This window comes from Alligator mississippiensis, chromosome 14 (genome assembly GCF_030867095.1).
Source record: "Alligator mississippiensis isolate rAllMis1 chromosome 14, rAllMis1, whole genome shotgun sequence".
NCBI lineage: Eukaryota > Metazoa > Chordata > Crocodylia > Alligatoridae > Alligator > Alligator mississippiensis.
In genome coordinates, this window is record NC_081837.1 from 14964238 (window position 1) to 14985048 (window position 20811).

General features: G+C 43.2%; 1 protein-coding gene across 1 annotated transcript in view; it reads left to right on the forward strand.

Annotated features, from left to right (window-relative positions):
* CAMKK1 (calcium/calmodulin dependent protein kinase kinase 1) overlaps positions 1–10958 on the forward strand; it is a 225843-nt gene extending 214885 nt beyond the window's left edge. The window contains exon 16 of the mRNA XM_059717711.1: positions 498–10958. Within this exon, the coding sequence (XP_059573694.1) occupies positions 498–570 (73 nt within the window). The 3' untranslated portion in view covers positions 571–10958. The remainder of the gene's footprint in view (positions 1–497) is intronic.
* Positions 10959–20811: the final 9853 nt, after the last annotated feature.

Sequence of the window (20811 nt, forward strand, 5' to 3'; positions counted from 1 at the left end):
AAATTACAGTGCCCATTGCAACACTGATGAGATTTTCATTGGCCTTGAGGGGGAGGGTAGCTTCCGTTTGCAATTGCACTTGAGAAAACAAAGCGAGTCAAGCCATAAAACAGGGTGAAAAAATTAGACTTAAACCAAGTAAGCTCCTAAGTCTTGCTGCGTCTCTCTAATTCTGTTTTGGACAACTAAATATCGTGTCCTAGTGATATAGAAGGAGGACCCAAGGGCATTCTGGCAAAGGAGTGAGCTATATTGTCATCGTACAAAGGCTTAGAATACTTAAGATCAGTCAATGAACTGATGCTGATGCATTCACCTTTAATTACTTGTATGGCATCCTTTTTAATGAATCACAGCTTTGGTTTTCTGTTACGTCTTGCATAGTTATTGATGTTATTGGTTTGCATTGCCTTTCAGAGAAAACGTCACCGATTTTTATTTTTATCTTGGAAAAATTGCCTATACTCTGTTTATTTTTTTTTAATTCATTCATATAGAAAGCAGGGGAGCAAAGAAGCAGTGAAGGACCCTGAATTACCAGATGTCTGTGAAGATGAAGCCACTTCCTGAAGCCATGTGCATGTCCTGGGCTGGTCATTCACCTGCCACTGCTGTTGTAACCATTGCATTATTGTGTTGCACATGTACTGCTGTCATGAACCGAAGTTTGTGACCTGCAAAACAAAAACGGAAGTTGAAAGGAGGAGACAAGCAGCAAGAACAAACAACGTGAGTTCTTTGGAAACTGCTCACTCTTGGAATCCTGTCTTGTACGACTGGCTGGTTTCTGTGTATATATTCAACATGTGCCTCATTCACCATTTGTGCTTCAACATATATTGTGCAGTCTTCATAGTCTGGTATCTTGACCAATGAATGTGTTTTTATTTATAATTCAAGGAACCAAATTGTATCTGATTAGGGCACTTACCATTAAGATATACTTTTGCATTGTGTACTCAAAGTATCTGACCAAAAGACTGGTAGTAACCAAGGGCATTTATAGACGTGCTCCAGGAGGTGGTGGGGACACTTTAATTAGCATAACTCCAAGAACCATGCTAATTAAAAGCGCCTGGAGCGTCACATGCATCAGCGTTCCCACACTGAAAAATAGCAGCGGGGCGCTTTGAACTAAAGCTCAGCAAACCAGCTTTAAAACGCCCCGCTGCCATTTTTCAGCGCGAGGATGCAGATACACGTGACACTGGAGTCTGCTGGAGCACAGTAATTACCACTCACCAGCAGACTCAATTGAGTCTGCTCCAACACACTGTAATTAGTGTGTCAGAGCAGCCTCCCTGCATGTGTATAGGCGCCCCAAGTCTCCAATCCTATATTGACTTTGTTTCATACACAGTTAAGGACTGAAATTTCCTCTTCCCATTGAAGTCAGCGGCAAAATTCCTATTGACTTCAGTTGAAATAGGATGAGATCTTCCATTAGGAGATTAACTTGGAAGCTGTATGTGCTTTTCATCTTTTTACATTTATTTTTGCATGATATAGATCATGTTCATGTGTAGAGCAGCATTAGAATCAGTTTGATAAGGCAGGGGAAATGTGCAATATACCCCACCTTTGAAAAGGTCCCTGAAATTTTAGAGGCTCTGTAATGCCTCTGCATGATGGCTTAGGGCACTTAGCATTTGCTTATGGAACGTGGTGTTCCCAAAGGGCTGTGATTTGATTCTGTAGTGCTGGGGCATGTCTTGTGTGGACAGGCATTGTATCTGCAGACTTGAAAGCAAACTCCAAGCTATGGGTTTTGTGTCATTTATGGCTACCTGATTCTCTCTCCTAATTCACCTCCCAGTCCCTTTAAGAGATTCACAGTATGTGGATTTAATCATACCTTGTATATTTTCCCTATTATTCACTGGTGAATGGCTTGAGACTGGGGAAATCTTCCTAGAAGAGAGTACGCTAGCAGACAGTACTTACATATCTCCCAAGAGACTTCTGGAAAACATGTTAGAACTTTTTTTGACATTTTAACGCTTTAATTTTTATGTACTTGTTGATGCTGCTATTTTAGCCATGAAGAGTTTGACTTGGAAACTTCATCCTTAGATTCAGACACCTTTGGCATCTTTCTTTTGTGGTGATTTCCTATCTCATTTGAACCACAGGTAGATTTTTTCCTCCTAAACTTCGTAGGGCTGGAGCCAAAGCTAGGAGGATCAGACCCTTATTTTCTAGCACTTAAGTAAAGAATATGATTAAATTTGGTTCCAAAATTAATTCTTTTTGATTATTTCATTTGTTGAAAACTAAACCCAGAGGAGCTATTACATACAATCTCCATTTCATTTATCTTTTGTGAGGATTCATGTACAAGGATTAGCGACAGTGACAAATACACTTGATTTCTTTATGTAATATAATTTAATTTACGTTATCAAGAGAATTTATAACACTGAGTAAAACAAAGATTATATCTTGTTCTTAAATGTTATTGCCCCTCCCCTTCACATGGCATTTATTGTATCAAAATATGAAACTGATACTGTATTTGTGTATATAGTCCTGGACAAGGAGGCTCTGATTCATTTAAACATGCAAGTGTGTGCTTAAATTTTAAATGTGCTCAAATTCATTTTTATGCAGCAAAGCAATTATGAGCGTGCTTAAGTCCCAGTGGCATCCATAGGATTTAAGCATGCAGGCTTAAGTGTTTTGCTGAGTTGGGAGTAGGAAAGCTAGATTGTATACGTGAGTGCACAAGAAGGGAGTGGTGGGGAGTACACCTATCTCTATAGTGCAAGTGAGGTAAAGCTCTCGTTGCAGTGTGCAGTCTCCCAGAAGTGCTAGGAGAATCCTGATTGTCTGCTCAGGGTCTTCCGGGGTTTGGGTTGTAGCCATGTTGGTCTAAGGACATAGGCAGACAAGGTTCCTTGGATGAATTTGATATCTTTTATTAGACCAACCCAAATGGTTGGAGAATAGTTAACTATTCTCCAACCATTTGGGTTGGTCTAATAAAAGATATCAAATTCACCCAAGGAACCTTGTCTGCCAGGGTCTTCAGGGACCTTCAGTTGTGGCTCACTGCTGTGACGCCCCCAACATGGGCTTAAAGCATGCAAAGGTGTCTTACCGAAACTTCAGTATTTCAAATTAGTTGCTCAGAGACTTGAGCTTAATCAGAATTCCAAGGGAGCAGCAGCAGCGGCTGAAACTACCACTATTCATGGTGATTTATTGCTGCTGCTGCCCAATAAAACACAGAGAGCTTCAGTAATTCACTGACTTCTGTGGCGCTAACTCAAATTGACACTGGGGAGCTGAGCCCAGAGTCTGGCATAGAGTACAAGGGTGAACATGCATCTCTGCAGTTTAGCAATGGCAACAAAAAGTGCAAACAAAGCCAAAAGGGAGAACAGTATTGCAGGTTTTAAATAACTAAAAGCAAGTGAGTGATTGGGTTTTTCAGTGAGGAAGAAAGCTGAAATATATATATTTTTACAGGGAGAAAAGGTAGATTTAAGGCTTATAGAGAGGAGGCAGCAGTTTTCTCTGGCCCTTTTTAAAGGGCCAGGGAAAGCGCTTTAATTTTCCATATTCACATTCCTTCTCCTCGTCTCTTCTCAACTTTTTACAGATTTTAAGGTTAAAAGGAACAATTAGGATCATTCAGAGTTGAATAAGGTGGACCAGGGAATTTTATTCCCTTCTTTTCACCACTGCCCTCTCTTTTATTGCTACAAAAGTCAGTAGACACCTCTGCTACCACCGTTTGGTCAGTTTGAGGAACTGTGCTTGTTTTTTATCATAGAGCAGCACCTGAAGCAGTGCAGCAAGAGGTAGGCAGGGGTGGCCCAGTAGTCGGTATGCCTAGGGAAGCCTTATGGTTAGGGTACAACAACTCAGCCTGAACTTGAGAAGGTCACTTAACCTCTCTCTGCCTCAACTCTAGCATCTAGAAAAGGGGGATAAAACTCCTTCCCACCTTAGAGTGGGTTGTGAGACTTACTCAATGTTTATAGAGCGTTCCTCCCACTTGAAGTTGTGAAAGCTGTGTTTATTATATCATTGAGTTGTTGTTATACTCTGGAAAGAGAAAGGCTGGTGAACCAGCCTCATGTTGGGATTTTTTTTGTAATGTGATGCATTTTAAAACGTGGACTGTGCTGATGAAAAACTATTTAATTATATTCCCTATTCTCCAGATCAGGCAAGAAGTCTGGCAGAGATAGTATTATGGGCTAATATTTCTTAACAAAGGTACTCTTCATGAGCTTAATTAGTTTCTAACCATGTCTATAATCATAATCAAACTTGGATTGGTTTCAACTAAGGTGCAGTTTTTAAACCATTTTGTTAAACTTGCAAAACCCTGAGTGGGCACTGAAATTATTTTTTTTTTATCTGATTTTATCACGGTGAAGCTTTGAATATAGAACATGACATCTGTTTACACTAATAAATTTCTAATACCAATTCAGCCTCAATTGTGCAAACTCTTTGGAGGGTTAATCTTTATATTAGGTCTAAAAATGCGTTATCTGTGGGCCAATAACTGTCTGTTGTGAAATGTCATGAGATTTTCAAATTACTTGGACATTCAAGTTTTCAATGAGGTTTGGGTGTTTCTCTGTCTCTCTAGTGTCCTTTGAAAATTTCAGTATCACTTACTCAAAAAAACTTAATATAAGGACACAAGTAGTCTTAATATAGTATTCCTCTACCTGTAGTGCATTGTTATTGCTTTTATTTTAGCTTTTTTCATTCTCCCAAAATTACTGTAGGAAAATTTTCATCATTTCTTTGAAAAACAAATCTATTTCTACGGATCCAGATAGGAATGCATTTTGCAACAGAGACTTTGTTGTACCTTGTTTCATCAGATAATCTCCCAGCCTAAGATTTCTTTTTCTTTAAATATAAAGAAATTATCCAATTCCATCACAGACAGCAATCTTAAAATCTGCACACACAAAATAAAATAATAAAATAATGTTCCACTTTTGTATCACCTTATCTGAGTGAGACTTATTGTTAGGTCGTATGGCTGTCAGTGTAGCTTAGAGCAATATTCTATTATGGGACAGGAACAGATTAAAGGATTAACATATAATGGATTAACGCTTTCATCCATCTAGAATGAATTAAAATAATTTTCTTTACAAGGATATCTTCATATTGGTATATGTAGACAAGTACCTCGACTTGGTATTGGGTTGATCCCTAGAGCAGTGGCAAGGAGCAGAATGATCAGTTTTTCAGGTCTTTGTGCACACTACATAGTTTGCACTCAAAACCCTTTCAAAGGTACCCTGTAAAAGCACACTATTTCTGCAGTTAGAGCAACCTACAAAGGAGGGTGCATAAAGGCATCAAAATGTGTTTGGGTCCACATTTATGGGAAAACACCTCTTTTCATAGATGCACTTTTGCAATGCAGTCTTTTGTCACCTCTTACAGTTTTGTTCAAGTTTAATTTAGCTATGTGTCCAACTTGAGAAGCCTTTAAGGAAATTTCTCTTGTGGAAAAATAACACGCGTTTTATCTACGCAAGGTAGATTCTTTATTTTTTTAAGAACTATAAATAACTCTAAGCCTTGTAACTGGAGAGGGAACCTTTTTGTACAATTTGTCGACTCTGATACAACCATACAACTCTGCTGGTACAATGATAGCAGAGAGCTCTACCATATTTCGCAGATGTGAATCTGGGCAAGAATGGGTCAATATGAACATTCACTTTAAAAATTCACCATACTTTTAGATACCTAATATTAACATTAGGCAGTACGAATGTATACTCAGTAATTCTTAATGTTCCTAACACTGCCTTGCTCAGATGTGCATGCATACCGTATCTGCTGCTGTCTAGTGCTTTTCTGGCCAAGTATTCATGATAGAGATTAATGTCTATCTGCTGGTAAATATGGCATAGTTATATTTTGACAGGAAAGGTCTATAAACACACCAAACAAATGAGCCCATTTTAAAAGATTGCACTTGTAACTGTTATTTAGTTTTTCCAGTTGTTTTCCCGCCTGTTAAGGACTCCAGCATGGCAAAAAGAAGAAATGAGTATACTAAATGTAGCCATTCCAATTTGATACACATAACCAGCTCCTGTAATTGTTGTCCAAATGAGAAACTTAGACATGTGCATCAATAATTGTGATTTTGACTTTAGATATAGATTTTTCTGTGGTTCTTTTCAGTGCCTTGAGATGCATGAAATAACCTGTAGAAGAGAGACTTTAGGATAAAAAAAAAAATCAGGTGCCACAAGGGTCTTTGTAAGACCCGCTTATGTATTTACAATGGGAAGCATAATTTTAGAAAGGGACTAACTGCAATGTTCGTATTTTCCTTTGACTTTTGAGTTTTGTAACTCATTCATCAAAACCCTTGTTTTTGGGGGGGGGCGGGAGGGTTTACCTTGTTTATCAGAGCACATGAGGTGTGTGGCAGGGCAGTCTTTGACTTTCAAAGGTAATAGGCAACCCAGAGGCTGTAGTTTGTCTTTGCATTAAGAGGGAAGGGGTGCTCATTTGATTAATTTGCAAATTGGGTGCGGTTTAAATATTCTGATTATGCCATTCATATTGAAGACAGTTTTGCCATTGACTTCAGGGGATCAGGACCTTCAGGCACTAATAAGTGGCTCTGACAATAGTGCTAAAAGAGGAGCTTGAAAAAAATAATTCATTCACTTCTCTTCTTTTTTCTGTAGCTGTTAAGGCTTTCTTCCTAGCAGGTGTTTATAGCAAGCATGAGCTCTGATGTAAACTCCCTCCTGGAGACAGCCTCAGTGAACACGGTAGCTGTGGTCCCCTTGAACTGCGTAAACAAGGGCAATGAGACAAAGGGAGGATTTTTCTTTCCTTGCTATGCATGAAAAATCTGTCCTGTTGGTTGCAATGCATTTCATGAAAGGAATGTCACTGCTCCAAGGAACATAATGTTACAGCAGAAAAATTGTAATTAAATCTACCTCTGTTGATGGGCAGCTGCAATCTCAGTTGTAATTATTTTATCAGGAAGAAATAGGAACAGGTCCTTTTACAATAGGAGTGACAAATTCTTTTACATTTAGAGTTCCCAGGGATTAGGTTTTTGAGAACAGGCTAAATTCAGAGATCTGCTGCCATGTAGAATAGACCCCATAAGAGAAAAGGTATGAATGCAGCTCATGTAGACCTGCTCAAACTAGCTTTAAACTAGTTGGCTCAGGGACTGGCAATAGCATGGCTGTGGCAAGCACAGAATTTAGCACAAGCTAACTCCTGAGAATTTACTCAGGCTCTCCAGTGGGTTGTATAGTCTGCACTAAGTTAGCTGGTTTAAAAGCAATTCAGACAGGGAGCACTTCTTGACTATAGTGTGTCCAGACCCCTTTAATTGCACAAAGACTGTGGGGAATTTGCAGTCTGAAGTCTGGACTTTGGTCTCGAAAACTCTGGATTTCTCGTATTTTATGCAGAACTACTAGCTACAGTAACAGGAGCTTTTGTGTATAATTTTAAGTGACGTGGTTTTATTTTAAATGAAAATGTGAGCGCTACATGAAAGGAACATGGATGTTTTTCCTGTTGAAGTGTTTTAAAATTACTACGCTGCTTCATTGCATGCTTCCAGTGATAGGCTAATAAATTATTGACGACTAAATCAAAATTGGATGATGATGTAGCCTCTTTATGAGCCAAATCCTGTAAAGTGCTAACTACTCACATATAGAAAGAAAGTGTTTTTATAATCCATACTGGGTGCATCCACACATGCCCCTGACCGTGCAGTCCCAGCAGCGCACAGGTTGTTTTCAACCCTACTGCGCAGTTGCTCGTTCCTACTGCAGAGTAGCAGTGGCATCACAGTTACTTCCTGCTGACTCTGCGTCACCATAGTGACGAGCTGCATCGCCGCAGCTCATCACTGTGTTGACGTAGCTTTTCATGTAGACGTGTCCACTGTGTTCCAGTTTTGTATGCACATTGTAAGTATTTCTGGGGTGCACAGTGTCATGTACAAACAGGACCATTCGTCTATTCAGGGAACATGATGGACAACTCTATCCACTATGAATCCTATGAATCTGCATTTAAGTGATTTTATTTCTATTCCATATGGCCCTCCTGGGAGGTGCTGTTAAGAAAGAGCAGAAAAAAACCCTTCGACTTGCTGGCTGCATTGCATTTTATGAAGCAGGGAAGCTGTAGAATCTCCTTCCTTGGAGGTTTGCTAGAAGAGGCTGGGTAAGCTGGAAGACACTGGATAAACATTTGTCTGGGGTGGCGTAGGAAAACTACCTTCTGCTTTCAGGCATGGGGTCAGACTAGATAACCCTTGAGAACCCTTCCAGCCCTGTGAGTCTATGAAAGGAGCCTCCCCGCTCCATGGATCATGATGTCGTAGCAGTAAAATTACAAATAAATCCATGGATTTTGGACTTTCTAATCACTCAGATCATCCCAGGAGCTGGCCGTAAAAGAGCATTTAACACTATAAAAAGAACTAGTCTTTTATTTATCCTAGTCCTAGCTTTTTGCAGTTCAAAGTAATGGTGAGCCTAAATTGAATTATAGGGTTCAGTGGAGAATTACTTGACAAAAGCTTTTAAAAATATTCACAGAAAACTGTGCTTGATGAAAGGGCTGCTGTTAAAATTAGCATACATATCCCTCTGCACCTTACTCAGACAGACTGGAATAAAATGTAAAGGCTTTGGGTCCAACAGTGCTAATAAATTGGTTCAATGTGTTATCGTTGGGAAGCAAATTACATACTGACTATAGATTGGAGAACTGAGGGTGTTCATATTTCTTCCACTAGTTTATGGTGCTGTTAGATGTCCAGCAGCTCAACCGAATCCTTATTGGCTTCAACTATTTGCAACAGAGGTGGCCAACCTGTGGCACAAATGGTGGCACAGGCAGCTCTCTGTATGGCATGCAGTAGATCAGGGAGGAAATGGGCAGAACAGAAGCAGATAGGGCAAGAAGCAGAAAGCAGAGCAGGAGCTGGATAGAGGAAGGGGATCAGAGTGTTACTTGGTCCAGGGTGCCACAGGGCGTGAAGCTAATTTTGTGAGATGCCTGCCTAAAAGGTTGCCTCCCACTGATCTACAGGTATGACCTGAAATTTGTTTTTCTGCCTTTTCTGATACATTGCAATGTGAGCTGTTGGCAGCATTTGTGGTTTCTCCTCTTGTGATTCATCCAGGAGGATCAAGCATAATAGCTTTATTCCCATTGTCAATGAATGCCCACCTCTAAAAACCCCTAGTTGCCTTTGTTTCCATCCCCATCCCCCTAAAACTTACCTGCTCCCAGCAGCCTGGAGCAAAGCAAAAATCCTGTGTAGGAAATAGCCAGATGCACATATGCAATACATGATCTTGGCTCTCTTATGTCAAGCAGCACATTGTGCCTGTGACTTTGCTGCATGATTGCAAATTGTGCTTTGGGGTCAGGGTTAGGAAGAACTGTTCAAGACTTATACAGTAAACCTTGCAGCTTCTTTAATGCAGTTAGGCCAGGTCCTGGAAAGTACTGAACACTCCAAATATTAAAAATCCTCTGGACCAGTGGTGCTCAGCCATTAGCCCACAGGCTGCATCTGGCCCGCAGGGCTCTCCCATGAGTCTGGAAATTTGGCAGTAGTGGAGTTAATGGGGCAGCAAGTGTTAATTGGTGCAGCTCTGGAATCAGCTCTGGAAACCGCAGCAATTAATGCTGTTAGTGCTCTCCTGCTACCAAATTTCTGGCCTCGTGGGGAGCCCTGTGGGCCAGATGACAGGGCCCTGCACGCTGGATTGCACCAGTATGTGAGGCTGGGCCAGAGCACAGGGTCGCTCCACAGCCAGATGAAGGGTGCGGTGTCAGGCAGGCATGCTGGATCACACCCACAGGTGCCCACAAGTTCTGGCTCATAGACTTGCCCTGCATTACTCATCCAAAACATGGGGCCAGAAGGTTGAGCACCCCTGCTCTGGGCTGTTCACAGCATGAATTGAAGTAAATTCCAAGGGCAAGTCCAGAGTTGGAGAGGCTTGAACTATGGCCATGAAGAATCAACCCCTTGATCTCTGCTTCATGCTGGCTAGGTGTAACTCAGCATTTCCTGCTACTTGCTGCTGCTCCAAAATGTAGGTATGATTTGAGACAAGAATTCTCAACATCATATGCCAAGTGATGGCAGCAGGAGAGGGACATTGTCCTTCCATAGAGAACTGGGATTTTGCTCTAATTCAAAATGAGGATTTGGGTAGATTGCTAAAATTCTCCTTAACTGTGGGGGTCGAATGAGCAAGTGAGTAGTTTTTACAACATTTCAGATGCTTGCGAGACATCTTGAGGTTGAAAGGCACATAGTGAATATTTTTATAACCTATCGTGGGTTATTAAAGATTCTCCTTTTATAGGTGGGGAGCGGTCACAGTATTGCTCTGGGATCAAAGCAGAGCACAGTACAAAGATGCAACAGATTTTCATTCAGAATGCTACCTGTAAGGGGACTGAGGAAAAGTAGTAGTGATTTCCCCCTTTCTTTTCATGCACACATCACCTTCCCTGTCACTGAATGAAAGTCACTTGAGCTTAGCTTCTTCAAGCTGAGGCATAGTCCCGAGTTCAATATTCCTTGGCCATAAAGTGTTTCTAAGACAGATTTTCTGAAAGAATAATTAAGCTAAAGAAACATAAATTATAATTTTCAGAATATAAATCTAATCCTCTGTGCCCTAATTTTGCTGCTGTGTACCTAATTTATGCGCTGGTTCTCTGTAGGTATTTGTCTATGACGCTCTTTGATGTTAGGTGTAACAATCTGTGTGTATTCTGATATAACTCAAGCATGATGTATCTGCAACTCAGTATTGTAATGGCATGTGGCCGTTACATTGTAAATATGTACCATTAATAGAGAGGCTATTTTTTGCATGCTTTTGTACTCCAGAACCGAAAAGATGACAACAATAAAGTCATAAAAGCTCCTAGTGCTGGCGTAGTGACTCAAGTGTGACTTATTTTAAATTGTTTCCTCATGTTTCAAGTCTAACACTCCCACCACCCAGAATGCACATACAACCCGCTTCTCACTTAGGGTTCAGCCATGGAAAGTATTGAGCACTCCCATCCCAGGGTTTAAAAGGAGACTATACAGGAACTAAGCTCCTGTGCTACTTCCTCAGGTGAAAACTACTCCAGCTCCTTCACATCTGTAACTTGTGCATCAATCAAAACTGACCCATCTGGGCATAAGGAGAAGTTGCCACTGAGAGCTGCAGCTGCTCTTTCCAAGGATTTTCACGAGGGCAGTAGAAGAGCAAGAGGCAGTGAGCCCAAAGGCACAGAAAAACTCTTACCCCCATCTCTCTCTCTCCCCCCCCCATCCCTTTTCCAGCCTTCTGCATTAATTCAGGCTGGCTCTGTCACATTTTCTTCTCTACAAATCACCTCTGCACTTTTTACTGGGTTAAAGAGGTTTTAAAAACTGCACTACTGTTTGTCTTGTGTCCTTCACTATCAGGGTTGTCAACTGTCCATATATTTATGGACCGTCTGTTTTAAAAAAGGAAAAAAAGCCCCAAAACAAGCATACGCAAAAAAAATTAAGCAACCATGGTCTTGATTGAAACTCCCTCATCTAAACAAGGTTGGATGTTGAAGGACAGAGCAGAGCAGCACCATCTGGTGTCTGAGCAGGAAAACAGTACCCTGCTGGGAGCTCTGTCAAGGCTTTGTGGTCTATGGGAGCCCACCCTCCTCTACTATCTTCCCTCTCCCCCAGAGCCATGTACTGCTGCTGTTGCATCCCATCATCTGCCTGTAACACTTCTGGGTCACAGATAGGCAGAGTTGCATGGCCCTGGGCACAGTGGAGAGGAGGTAGTATAGCCAGGATGGAGCTATGGGGCTGGGAGGGGTGGTGGGTAGGGTATATGGGGCCAGTGGTGGTAAGACAGGGGAGTGGGAGGCAGCATAGTGCAGGGTGGTCAGGGGTGTCAAGGTGTGGGGTGAGTAGGGGGTCCCTGGGAGTGGGGTCTAAAATCATTTGTGCAGTCAAGGCAGGGTTCCCAACCCAATACTGCATTTCATTTTAATTTTTTACTGGCAATGTGCAAACTTTTTACTGACAACCAAACTTTTTTTTTTTTACAGTGGTTGGTGCTAAACCCCTAAATTTGAACCCAGCCCTTGCTACTGCTGTCTGGAGCCTGGTAGAAGAGTTAGCTTTACATTATGTAAAACACATGCCACTGTTGTCAGTAAAAAGTTTGCAGATTGTCAGTAAAAAAAAAAAACAACAACAAACCAACCCCAACTTCTTGAGTTGGCAACCCTATTAGTACTCTTCCTCACATCAGGAAAGCCAAAGTTAACACTGAATTATGCCCTTGCCTCTGGCCCTTTTCACATGGTTGACCATTGTGATCTCTGTTTAAATATAACCCACATAAAAATGCTTGTTGTTGATTATGTTTATTTCCTAAGTAATCTGCAGGTAGCTCATCAAATATAGTACTTGGTCCTTAGGGAAGCATCAGCTTTAACAATGCTGTGATATGCAATCCACTTTGGAAACTGACATTTTTAACCGTAACACAGTTGGCATGCATTTTAATTAGCAAGGAAAAATGTAGAGCTGTGGGAATGTGTTTAAATAAATGTTGATTCTGAGATGTTTTCCGTACTATCTTTTTGCCTTGCACACAAAAAATGTCTTTAGTCAAATTATTATAATTGCTAAAAGACACAGTAGAGGCTTCTAACCTGTCATGTATACTTTTGGCTATATGAATAAAATATAAAGTACTATTTTCACTTCCTAAATAAAGCTCATCTCTCACAGGGAAAGGCCAGGTCTGCTGTTTAGGCTAATCAGGATCATGAAGGTAGGTAACTTTAACATGCTGTCATAGCACATCCAGGGCATACTAACTTATTTAAGGAGGAGGGAAAAGCAGAATACAAGTATTTATGTGAAATTTTGTGTTGGGACAACTTCCCCTTTTCTGGCCCAAGTAGTTAGCCAGTATTCAGAGTTTTGTCTACAGTCCATGCAAGTCAACTTTCTTTGGTGCAGTCCTGTTTGTTTGTTAAGAATATACACAAAGCACTATTTAGGAATAAACAGGAACCCATTTGCTCAGAAGTCCCCAAGCCTTCCTTTCCAACAAATAGCATGCTTATTAAAAGCCCTGTCATTCTGCATCCTCACAGCCTCATGCTCACCGCTATTTGACTCGCTATCTGCTGACGTTCTCGTGCTTGCATACACACACAACTGAAGGCAATCAGTCCACTAACTTTTGTTTACAGGAAGTCCCCAGGAAAGCCTTCAGCCCATATGGTTTTCTCCAGATTGGCTTTACCATACTGTCTCCAGCTATCACTATGTAAAGGGATATTTAAGTACTCCCTCCATATAGCATAGAATCACATCTTTACGTTAGCTGATAGTTGGCTGGTATTCCATGAACATTTCAACAATAGCCCAAAATTCTTCTCTGCTTTTCTGACTCTGTTAGGCAGCTCAGTCTGGAGGTCAAGATTTCTGCTGAACGTAGAACGCAAGTAGCAAAAACTGTCAACAACACCGAGAGATTTATCCTCCAGAGTGACGTCAGGTATTGGTTCTTCCACCCCTTGGTACATGATCACAGTCTTCGTGAGACTAATTGCAATCCCAAAGTTTGTACATGACTCAGAAAATCTGCCCAGGATATTTTCCAGGGAAGATTAACTGTGGGCAACCGAGGCTGCATTATGCCCAAACAGGAAATCTCTCAGAACGAGAGATTGATGAAGGCTATGTACAGTGGTGCTCATTTTTCTCTACACATCTCTTGCAGTTGCTTGACCAAAAATACCATAACAATGGTGGAGTGTCCTGAGCGAAAACCACACTGATTTTCAGGATAGATTCTTTCACCTAGCGAGTGCAACCTAGGGAGCATGATGCAAGTGACAGTTTTTCAACATTGTTCAACACTGCAAGGTTTAGAGCAAAAACCAAGGTGAAACTGGTTCTAAGAGATTTCCTGTTTGTGGATGAGGCGGTCTTGGTTGCCCACAGTGAATCTTCCCTGCAAAATATCTTGGGCAGATTTTCTGCATCATGCAACAGCTTTGGGATGGCAGTTAGTCTCAAGAAGACTGTGATCATGTACCAATGGGTGGAAGAACCAATCCTTAACATCACTCTGGAGGATAAATCTCTTGATGTCATTGACAGTTTTTGCTGCTTGCTTTCTATGTTCATCAGGAATCTTGGCCTTCAAACTGAACTGCCTGCTAGAATCGGAAAAGCAGCTAAGAATTTTGGCCTATGACAGAAATGTGCAGGGAATAACAGCAAACTATCAGCTAAGGTGAAGATACAGCTACGAGAATTGTGAGCTATCATCCCTGCTTTATGGTTCAGAAGCGTGGACTATGTACGCTAGGCACATCAAGAGGCTGAACGGCTTCCACATGAGATGTCTGTGTAAAATCCAAAAATAAAGTGGGAAGACAAAATACAAAACACAAAGGTATTGAAGCATGCAGCACTGACATGCTTATCAGGAAGAGGAGGTTGTGATGGATTGGCCATATCAGGAGAATGGGAGGAGACCATATCCCCAAGAATATTTTGTACAGTAAGATTGAAAATTGCTCTATAAAGCAGGGTCGTCCTCCATAACAGTACCACAATGCATGTAAAAAATGATATAAAGTCATTCAACATGAGTGTAAAAAGCTGGGAGGAGTGTACAGAATCACCTCCCATCTGGAGGGAACATCTGGCACTGGGTACAGCTCAACATGAAGTGGTTTTGATCCAGAAGATGGAAGCAAAATGAGAAAAAAGGAAGCAGCATGCTGTAAACCTGAATTCCAGCTCGCACAACACAGATCTGTGAAACTCATAACAAGCTGTGTCGCTCTTGAACTGGGCTTATCAGCCACAAATGGATTCATCAGGCATCTGATTAGACCTCTTATGTGTACCCAGAGGATCAACAGTTGCCTACTCCCATTTAGCATGAAAGAAAGGTGATTAGCACAACTATAATATTTAATGAGGTCTCTTTAGAGCTCTGGTTCTCAACCTTTTTGGGCTCAAGGCTCAAGGCATCCCTTGTTAGACTTGAGGCACCCTGCCCAAAATGCCAAGTCTTAGTTTTCACTCATTTTTTGACTATGGGAAAATAATAGAACAATTCTTTTGTTGCAAAGAGCTCAGCAAGCCCACAACAGGTCAAAATGTTTTTAACACTATGGATTCCTACTTGAAATCTCTACATGTGCTCCAGGAGAGAGAGAGAGAGAGAGAGAGAGAGAATGTGTGGGCGGGGGGAGGTTATCTCAGGAGTCGCTCTAATTAAATTGCTCCCAGGATCTTGTGTATTGAGCATCCTGCACTTCAAAATGGCAGTGGGGGCACTTTACCTACAGCTTGTTCAATGAGCACAAGTTAAAGTGCCCCTACCACCTGTAACCCGGGTAGTACACAGTTGATATCCCTTCTTCAATTGACAGGATGTTTGGGGTGTGCGTGTGTGCTGTGAGAGCGTAGCTGCGTGGCCTAGCCCAATTCACCATCCTCTCCTACAGAGCAGAGCAAAGACTGTGGTCACTCAATAAAATGTAACTATTTACAGAACTTTATTTACAGGACCCATAGAACTTATTAAGCATATATACAGATATTTCCTAGAACTATATACAAATTTATACCATCGAAGACAGGTAAGTCTTGTTACTCATATACATGGGCAGGAACAAGTGGATATAACAAATAGAGGCACTTTATCAATGTAAGCCTGGGCTCCCAGGGGTCTTCTTATTGGGGTATATCTCCTCATTCTCAGGCCTTACAGACTGCAGGTGAGGGAACAAATAACAGTGGCGCCAGGTTAAACGGAGGTTCACTAAATAGAACTCAACAATAAATAGACAGTGCTTAGAACATACATGAATGATGTTACAGCAATACAAACCCACACCTGGGCATAGCAATTAGGACTGTGCAAAGTTTTGGGTGCTGAGTCAATTCGGAGGAGATTTGGCCGCCGAATCTCTGAATCCAAATCGAATCAGGAGACCAATAAAAAGGTCCAAATCGATTCAAAGATTCGGAGAGCTTCGGAGATTCAGGCAGTCCCTGCTCGCTGCCACAGGGAGTTGGACCTGGACTCCGTGCTGGTAAGTAGGGGGCGAGGGAGAGGAGGGCTGGAGGAGGGGAGAGGGGATCATGGGGGGGACCCCCCACTAGGTCCCATCCCCTACTTGCTCCCCAGCCCCCCTGAGCACCCCCCATCCCCAACCCACTCTTCCAGCCCCCCCCCCATGGCTACCCCGTCCAGCCCCAGCTTCCAGCACCAGCTGCTGCAGCAGCTGTTGGGGCCTTTGGGGGCTCGTGGCACAGCCTCCCATGTAGTGCGGGGCAGTGGGGCAGCAGGGATTGCCCCCCGCCCGGCAGGAGCCGGTGAGTCTGGGGCTTTGTTTTGGGTTTTTTTTAAAGAGCCAGGAGCTGGGGCTGGGCGGGGCAGCCATTGACAGGGCTGGGATAGCGGGCAGGAGATGGGGCCTGTCCAATTCGGAGATTTGGCCGAATTAATTTGGGACAGTGATTCGAATCACCGAATCAAATCACTGTCCCCTGAACCGGCTATATCCAAATCCAAAGAGAATACTAGCCACTTTGCACAGGCCTAATAGCAATCCCTTGAATCCGAAGTGATAATCACAAGACTCCACTGCATTTCAGCAGCTCAACAATTTATAGACAGCACAAGGCAATACATAAAAATACGGGCTGTGCAAAGCTTTGGCTCCTGATTCAATTAGGTGGAGATTCAGCCTGAATCGGTGGCCAAATCTCTGAATCCGAATCGAATCAGAGAACCCTTTAATCTCTCTGAATTGAATTGGAACCCTCCAAATCAATTTGGAGAGATTCGGAGATTCGGACATAGACACAGCTTTAAATGTTTTTTCTACATACCTCCAAGTAGTGGGTGGCTCGTGAACGCTGCGATGCTGGGGCGCATGGAGCATGAGCATGCCACAGGAGTGCAGGGGGTCCCCAGCGCACTCGGCAGCAGACCCAGAAGTGGACCAGAAGCACTTCCAGGTCCACCAGGGAGCACGCTGGGGGGGGCCTCCCGCACCCTCCAGCTTGGCAACTGGTACCTCCTGGGTCTGCTGGGGCACCCGGGATCCCCCCGTGACCGATCACCAAGCCAAGTGGGCATGGAGAGTCTCCCCAGCAGACCCAGAAGTACTCGATTCACCACCGAGCACATGGAGGGCCTCCCCGCACTCCTGTGGGACGCTCCATGCGCCCAGCATCGCAGCGTTCACAAGCTGCGCCTGCTACCATGAGGTATGTAGAAAAAACATTTAAAGCTGTGTCTATGTCCGAATCAGCATCGAATCTTCAGATTTGGCTGAATTGAATCAGGGACAGTGATTTGAATCAACGAATCAAATCGCTGTCCTCAATTCAGGCTGAATCCGAATCAAATAGGGACAGCTTTGCACACCCCTAATAAAAATCTTACAATACCATATTGAATTAAATAACTTCACAGTAAAAGATACAGCTTACAGCCCACCCTACATATATACATAGGGACCCAGGGCAACTTTAACTGTTTACATAAATCTTAACAATTACAATCCAAAATCAACAGTGGCACAGTAATCACACCGCATGGAGGAGTAATACCAAGGGCAAAACAGGTGACCCCTAAGGGACTATGCTAATCGCCCCTAGCCCCCTGGATTGACTGGACTCCAAGGACACTAAACCTCCCCTGAAGACCGGGGCCACTCTTCCCCTGTGGAGACCTTTGCCTCTTTCCCTGTGGGGACCCCAATCCCCTACCCAAGCGCTCATGGCTCCTTGGCCCTCCAATGAAATTTGGCTCGTCTCTCCCTGGGCGGCCTGGTCGAAACTCCTGCTTTGCCAGGGATCCATGGGTTTGCCCAGCTGCCACTGATAGTGGAAAGGCTCCAGCTGCCTTGTGCAGCTACCAGTGCCTCCTTGTCTTTGCCTCCTGCAGGGATGCAGGCCCGTGTTGCCTCGTGCAGCCACAGAGTCCCTTCAGCTCTGCATTGGCTCTGTGCACCCATCCATGCACCGTGGTACCCCTGCCACTTGCAGGGTTGGGAACCCGGGCTGCCTCATGCAGTCCCAGAGTCCTGTCAGCTCTCCAGCCCCGTGCACCAGTCCATACACCGAGGGCGCTGCAGCCACAGTGGTCCCTTCAGCTCAGCTCTCCCAGACCCTCTCCAGCCCTTTGCAGCAACCCGTGCACCAAGGGCTCCTGCCTTGTGCAGGGTTGGGGACCTGTGTTGCCTCATGCAGCCGCTGAGGTCCCATCCACTCTCCAGACCTTCACCAGCCTTGCGCACTGACCTGTGCACTGAGGGCTCCTCCTCGTGCAAGGTTGGGAACCCACACTGCCTTGTGCAGCCATAGCACCCTTTCAGCTCACCGAGCCCTGTGCACCGCTCTGTGCACCAAAGGAGCTGGGCTTCTGCCTTGTGCAAGGTTGGGGACCCGCGCTGCCTCATGCAACCACTGAGGTCCCATCTGCTGTCTGGACCTTCACCAGCCCTGTGCACTGACCGTGCACTGAGGGCTCCTCCTTGTGCAAGGTTGGGGACCCATGCTGCAAGAAAAGACAGTGTCATACGTTACCTGAAATACTTCTTTGCTTGAGTCCAAGTATAAATTCTGTTCAATTAAAGCCAGTTTAGTGAAATGGCCCATGCTTTCCATTTCCAAGAGCTGGCTCACTTCTGATCTTCTTATCATCTAGGGAACAAAGGCAAGAAAATAAAACTTTTTGAAGAAATGGATGTCTCCTCCACAGAGAATACGAATAAAGGAAACAACTGTTCCCTTTCTTCCTCCAAATCTCTAAACAGACAAGGGTATAAAGCATGAGTCTTTTAAAGCCCGCAAAAAACAGCAGGTTTTACCATACCTCATGTCCCTTCAAGTTGAGGAAGCAGCCTCTAATAGCCTTCTAGTCTACACTAGAAGATATTTGCCTATGTAGTATCTCAGGTAGGGGTGTGCTGGGATGTGATTTTTTTTTTTAACCATGTTACTTGTGTTGCTAAAATATGTATACATATAATATACATGGCAATAGGGCAGTTTTGCTGATATAGATTTGTCATTTAGGAGCTGTAATAAATTCTACTGGTAAGAGCTCAGTTTTTTTCAGTATAGCTTCATCCCCACCAGAAGATCTTTGCTGGTATAGACCTATCCACAAAGGCTTCAAGTGTAGAAATCACATTAATCCTCAGAAAGTCTATTTGGAGCCCAAAAATATAAACTAAATCTTAAGTATCCTGGCACCTACAGCAGAACCACTTAGACATCTCAGACTAATTCTAGTATATTAAACCATAACTTGCTCATTTTTTCATTATGCCAATATGAAATTAAACTCTATATGATTTTGTTTTGAAAGCACCGTTGCACTGGTGTAGTCGCTGCAATGTAGCAAGACTAGTTATTTTGGAATTCATTTTTTCCCAGTGTTTCAAAAGAAGGGAGATTCTGCATTTCAGGCTAGGATGGGTACAGCTTAATTTTCCAATCCCATTCCAGACACTGCAGTGATTGCCAAAGATCCTCCAACAAAATAAAGTTAAGTCATCTGGGACCTGATAGTCCTAATGCAGAAGACGTTTGAATATTGCGATGCCATCTTGAGATATCACTATGACAGCTGCTGCAGCTGCTATACTCTAAAAGAAACTGATTGCTTTGACAAAGTATGAGTCTGAAGGGTTTTGCAGGCAAAATTGGCATATGTATTTTGAGCATCCCAAAATATTGGAGACTTTGAATCTATGGTTTGAATCTGGGTTCGTCTCTGCTTCTGCTGCCAACTCCCTAGAAACCAAGGTCTCCATTGTAAAGACAGTTGTCATATATATATTATTTTAAAATGCTAATCTTGTAACTGAAGATTGGGAACTGTGTGCAGGAGGTTGGACCAAATGACCCTTAAGGTCCCTTCCAACCATGATTCTACAATCCTAGTTCTTGGTCAGGAAGTTTGTGAATTCTCCTGCCCTCATCAGGAAAAGGAACTATCAAACTCAGCTTGACCAATGGTCCAGCTAATCTAGTATCATATCCATGACGTTACCATGCACCAATGGTTTAGAACAGGGCTGTCCAACTCACAGCCTGTATGCATCCCACTAAGGGTTAATGTGCAGACCCCCAGGCTCCCACCAAGCCACTACTCCCCAACTCTCCAGCTGTAGCAGCAGAAGCTGAGGGCTCCAGGATCCCCCTTGCTCCATGTCCTGCTCAGAGAGCAACTGGAGAGCAGGAGATGCCCAGACTTTTGCGTGCAGCTCTACATGGGAAGTACACACATGGTCCTGGTTTGGTGCTGCACAGAGGGGAGGGCAAAGAGTCCATTCAAAGCACAGTGTAGCACAGTAAGGAGAAAGGGGAGGAGGAACATGTATGCATGGCGTGGTGCTGGGGGGGCAGGGGTTGCCCACACCATGTACAACCCCGGGGGCACCTAGCGGCTTGTGACCCCTGGCCTCTTACAAGTTAGACAATCCTAGGTTAGGAGAAGATGTAGAACCCCTATAATGAAAAAAGAACGGGGGATGTTTTTTCCGAAGCCAGGCAGTTGGCCACTGGAAAGTATCCTGAAGTCAATGGGTTGATAGTCCTTATTTTTTTGTTACGGAAATAGCATCTTTGAGGAAATCTGGCTTCAAACTGACAGTTTTTGCTTGTTAAGACCTCAAGTAAGCATTTCTGTATAATGAAAGATAATGACAATGTTATGGTAATGACCTAGG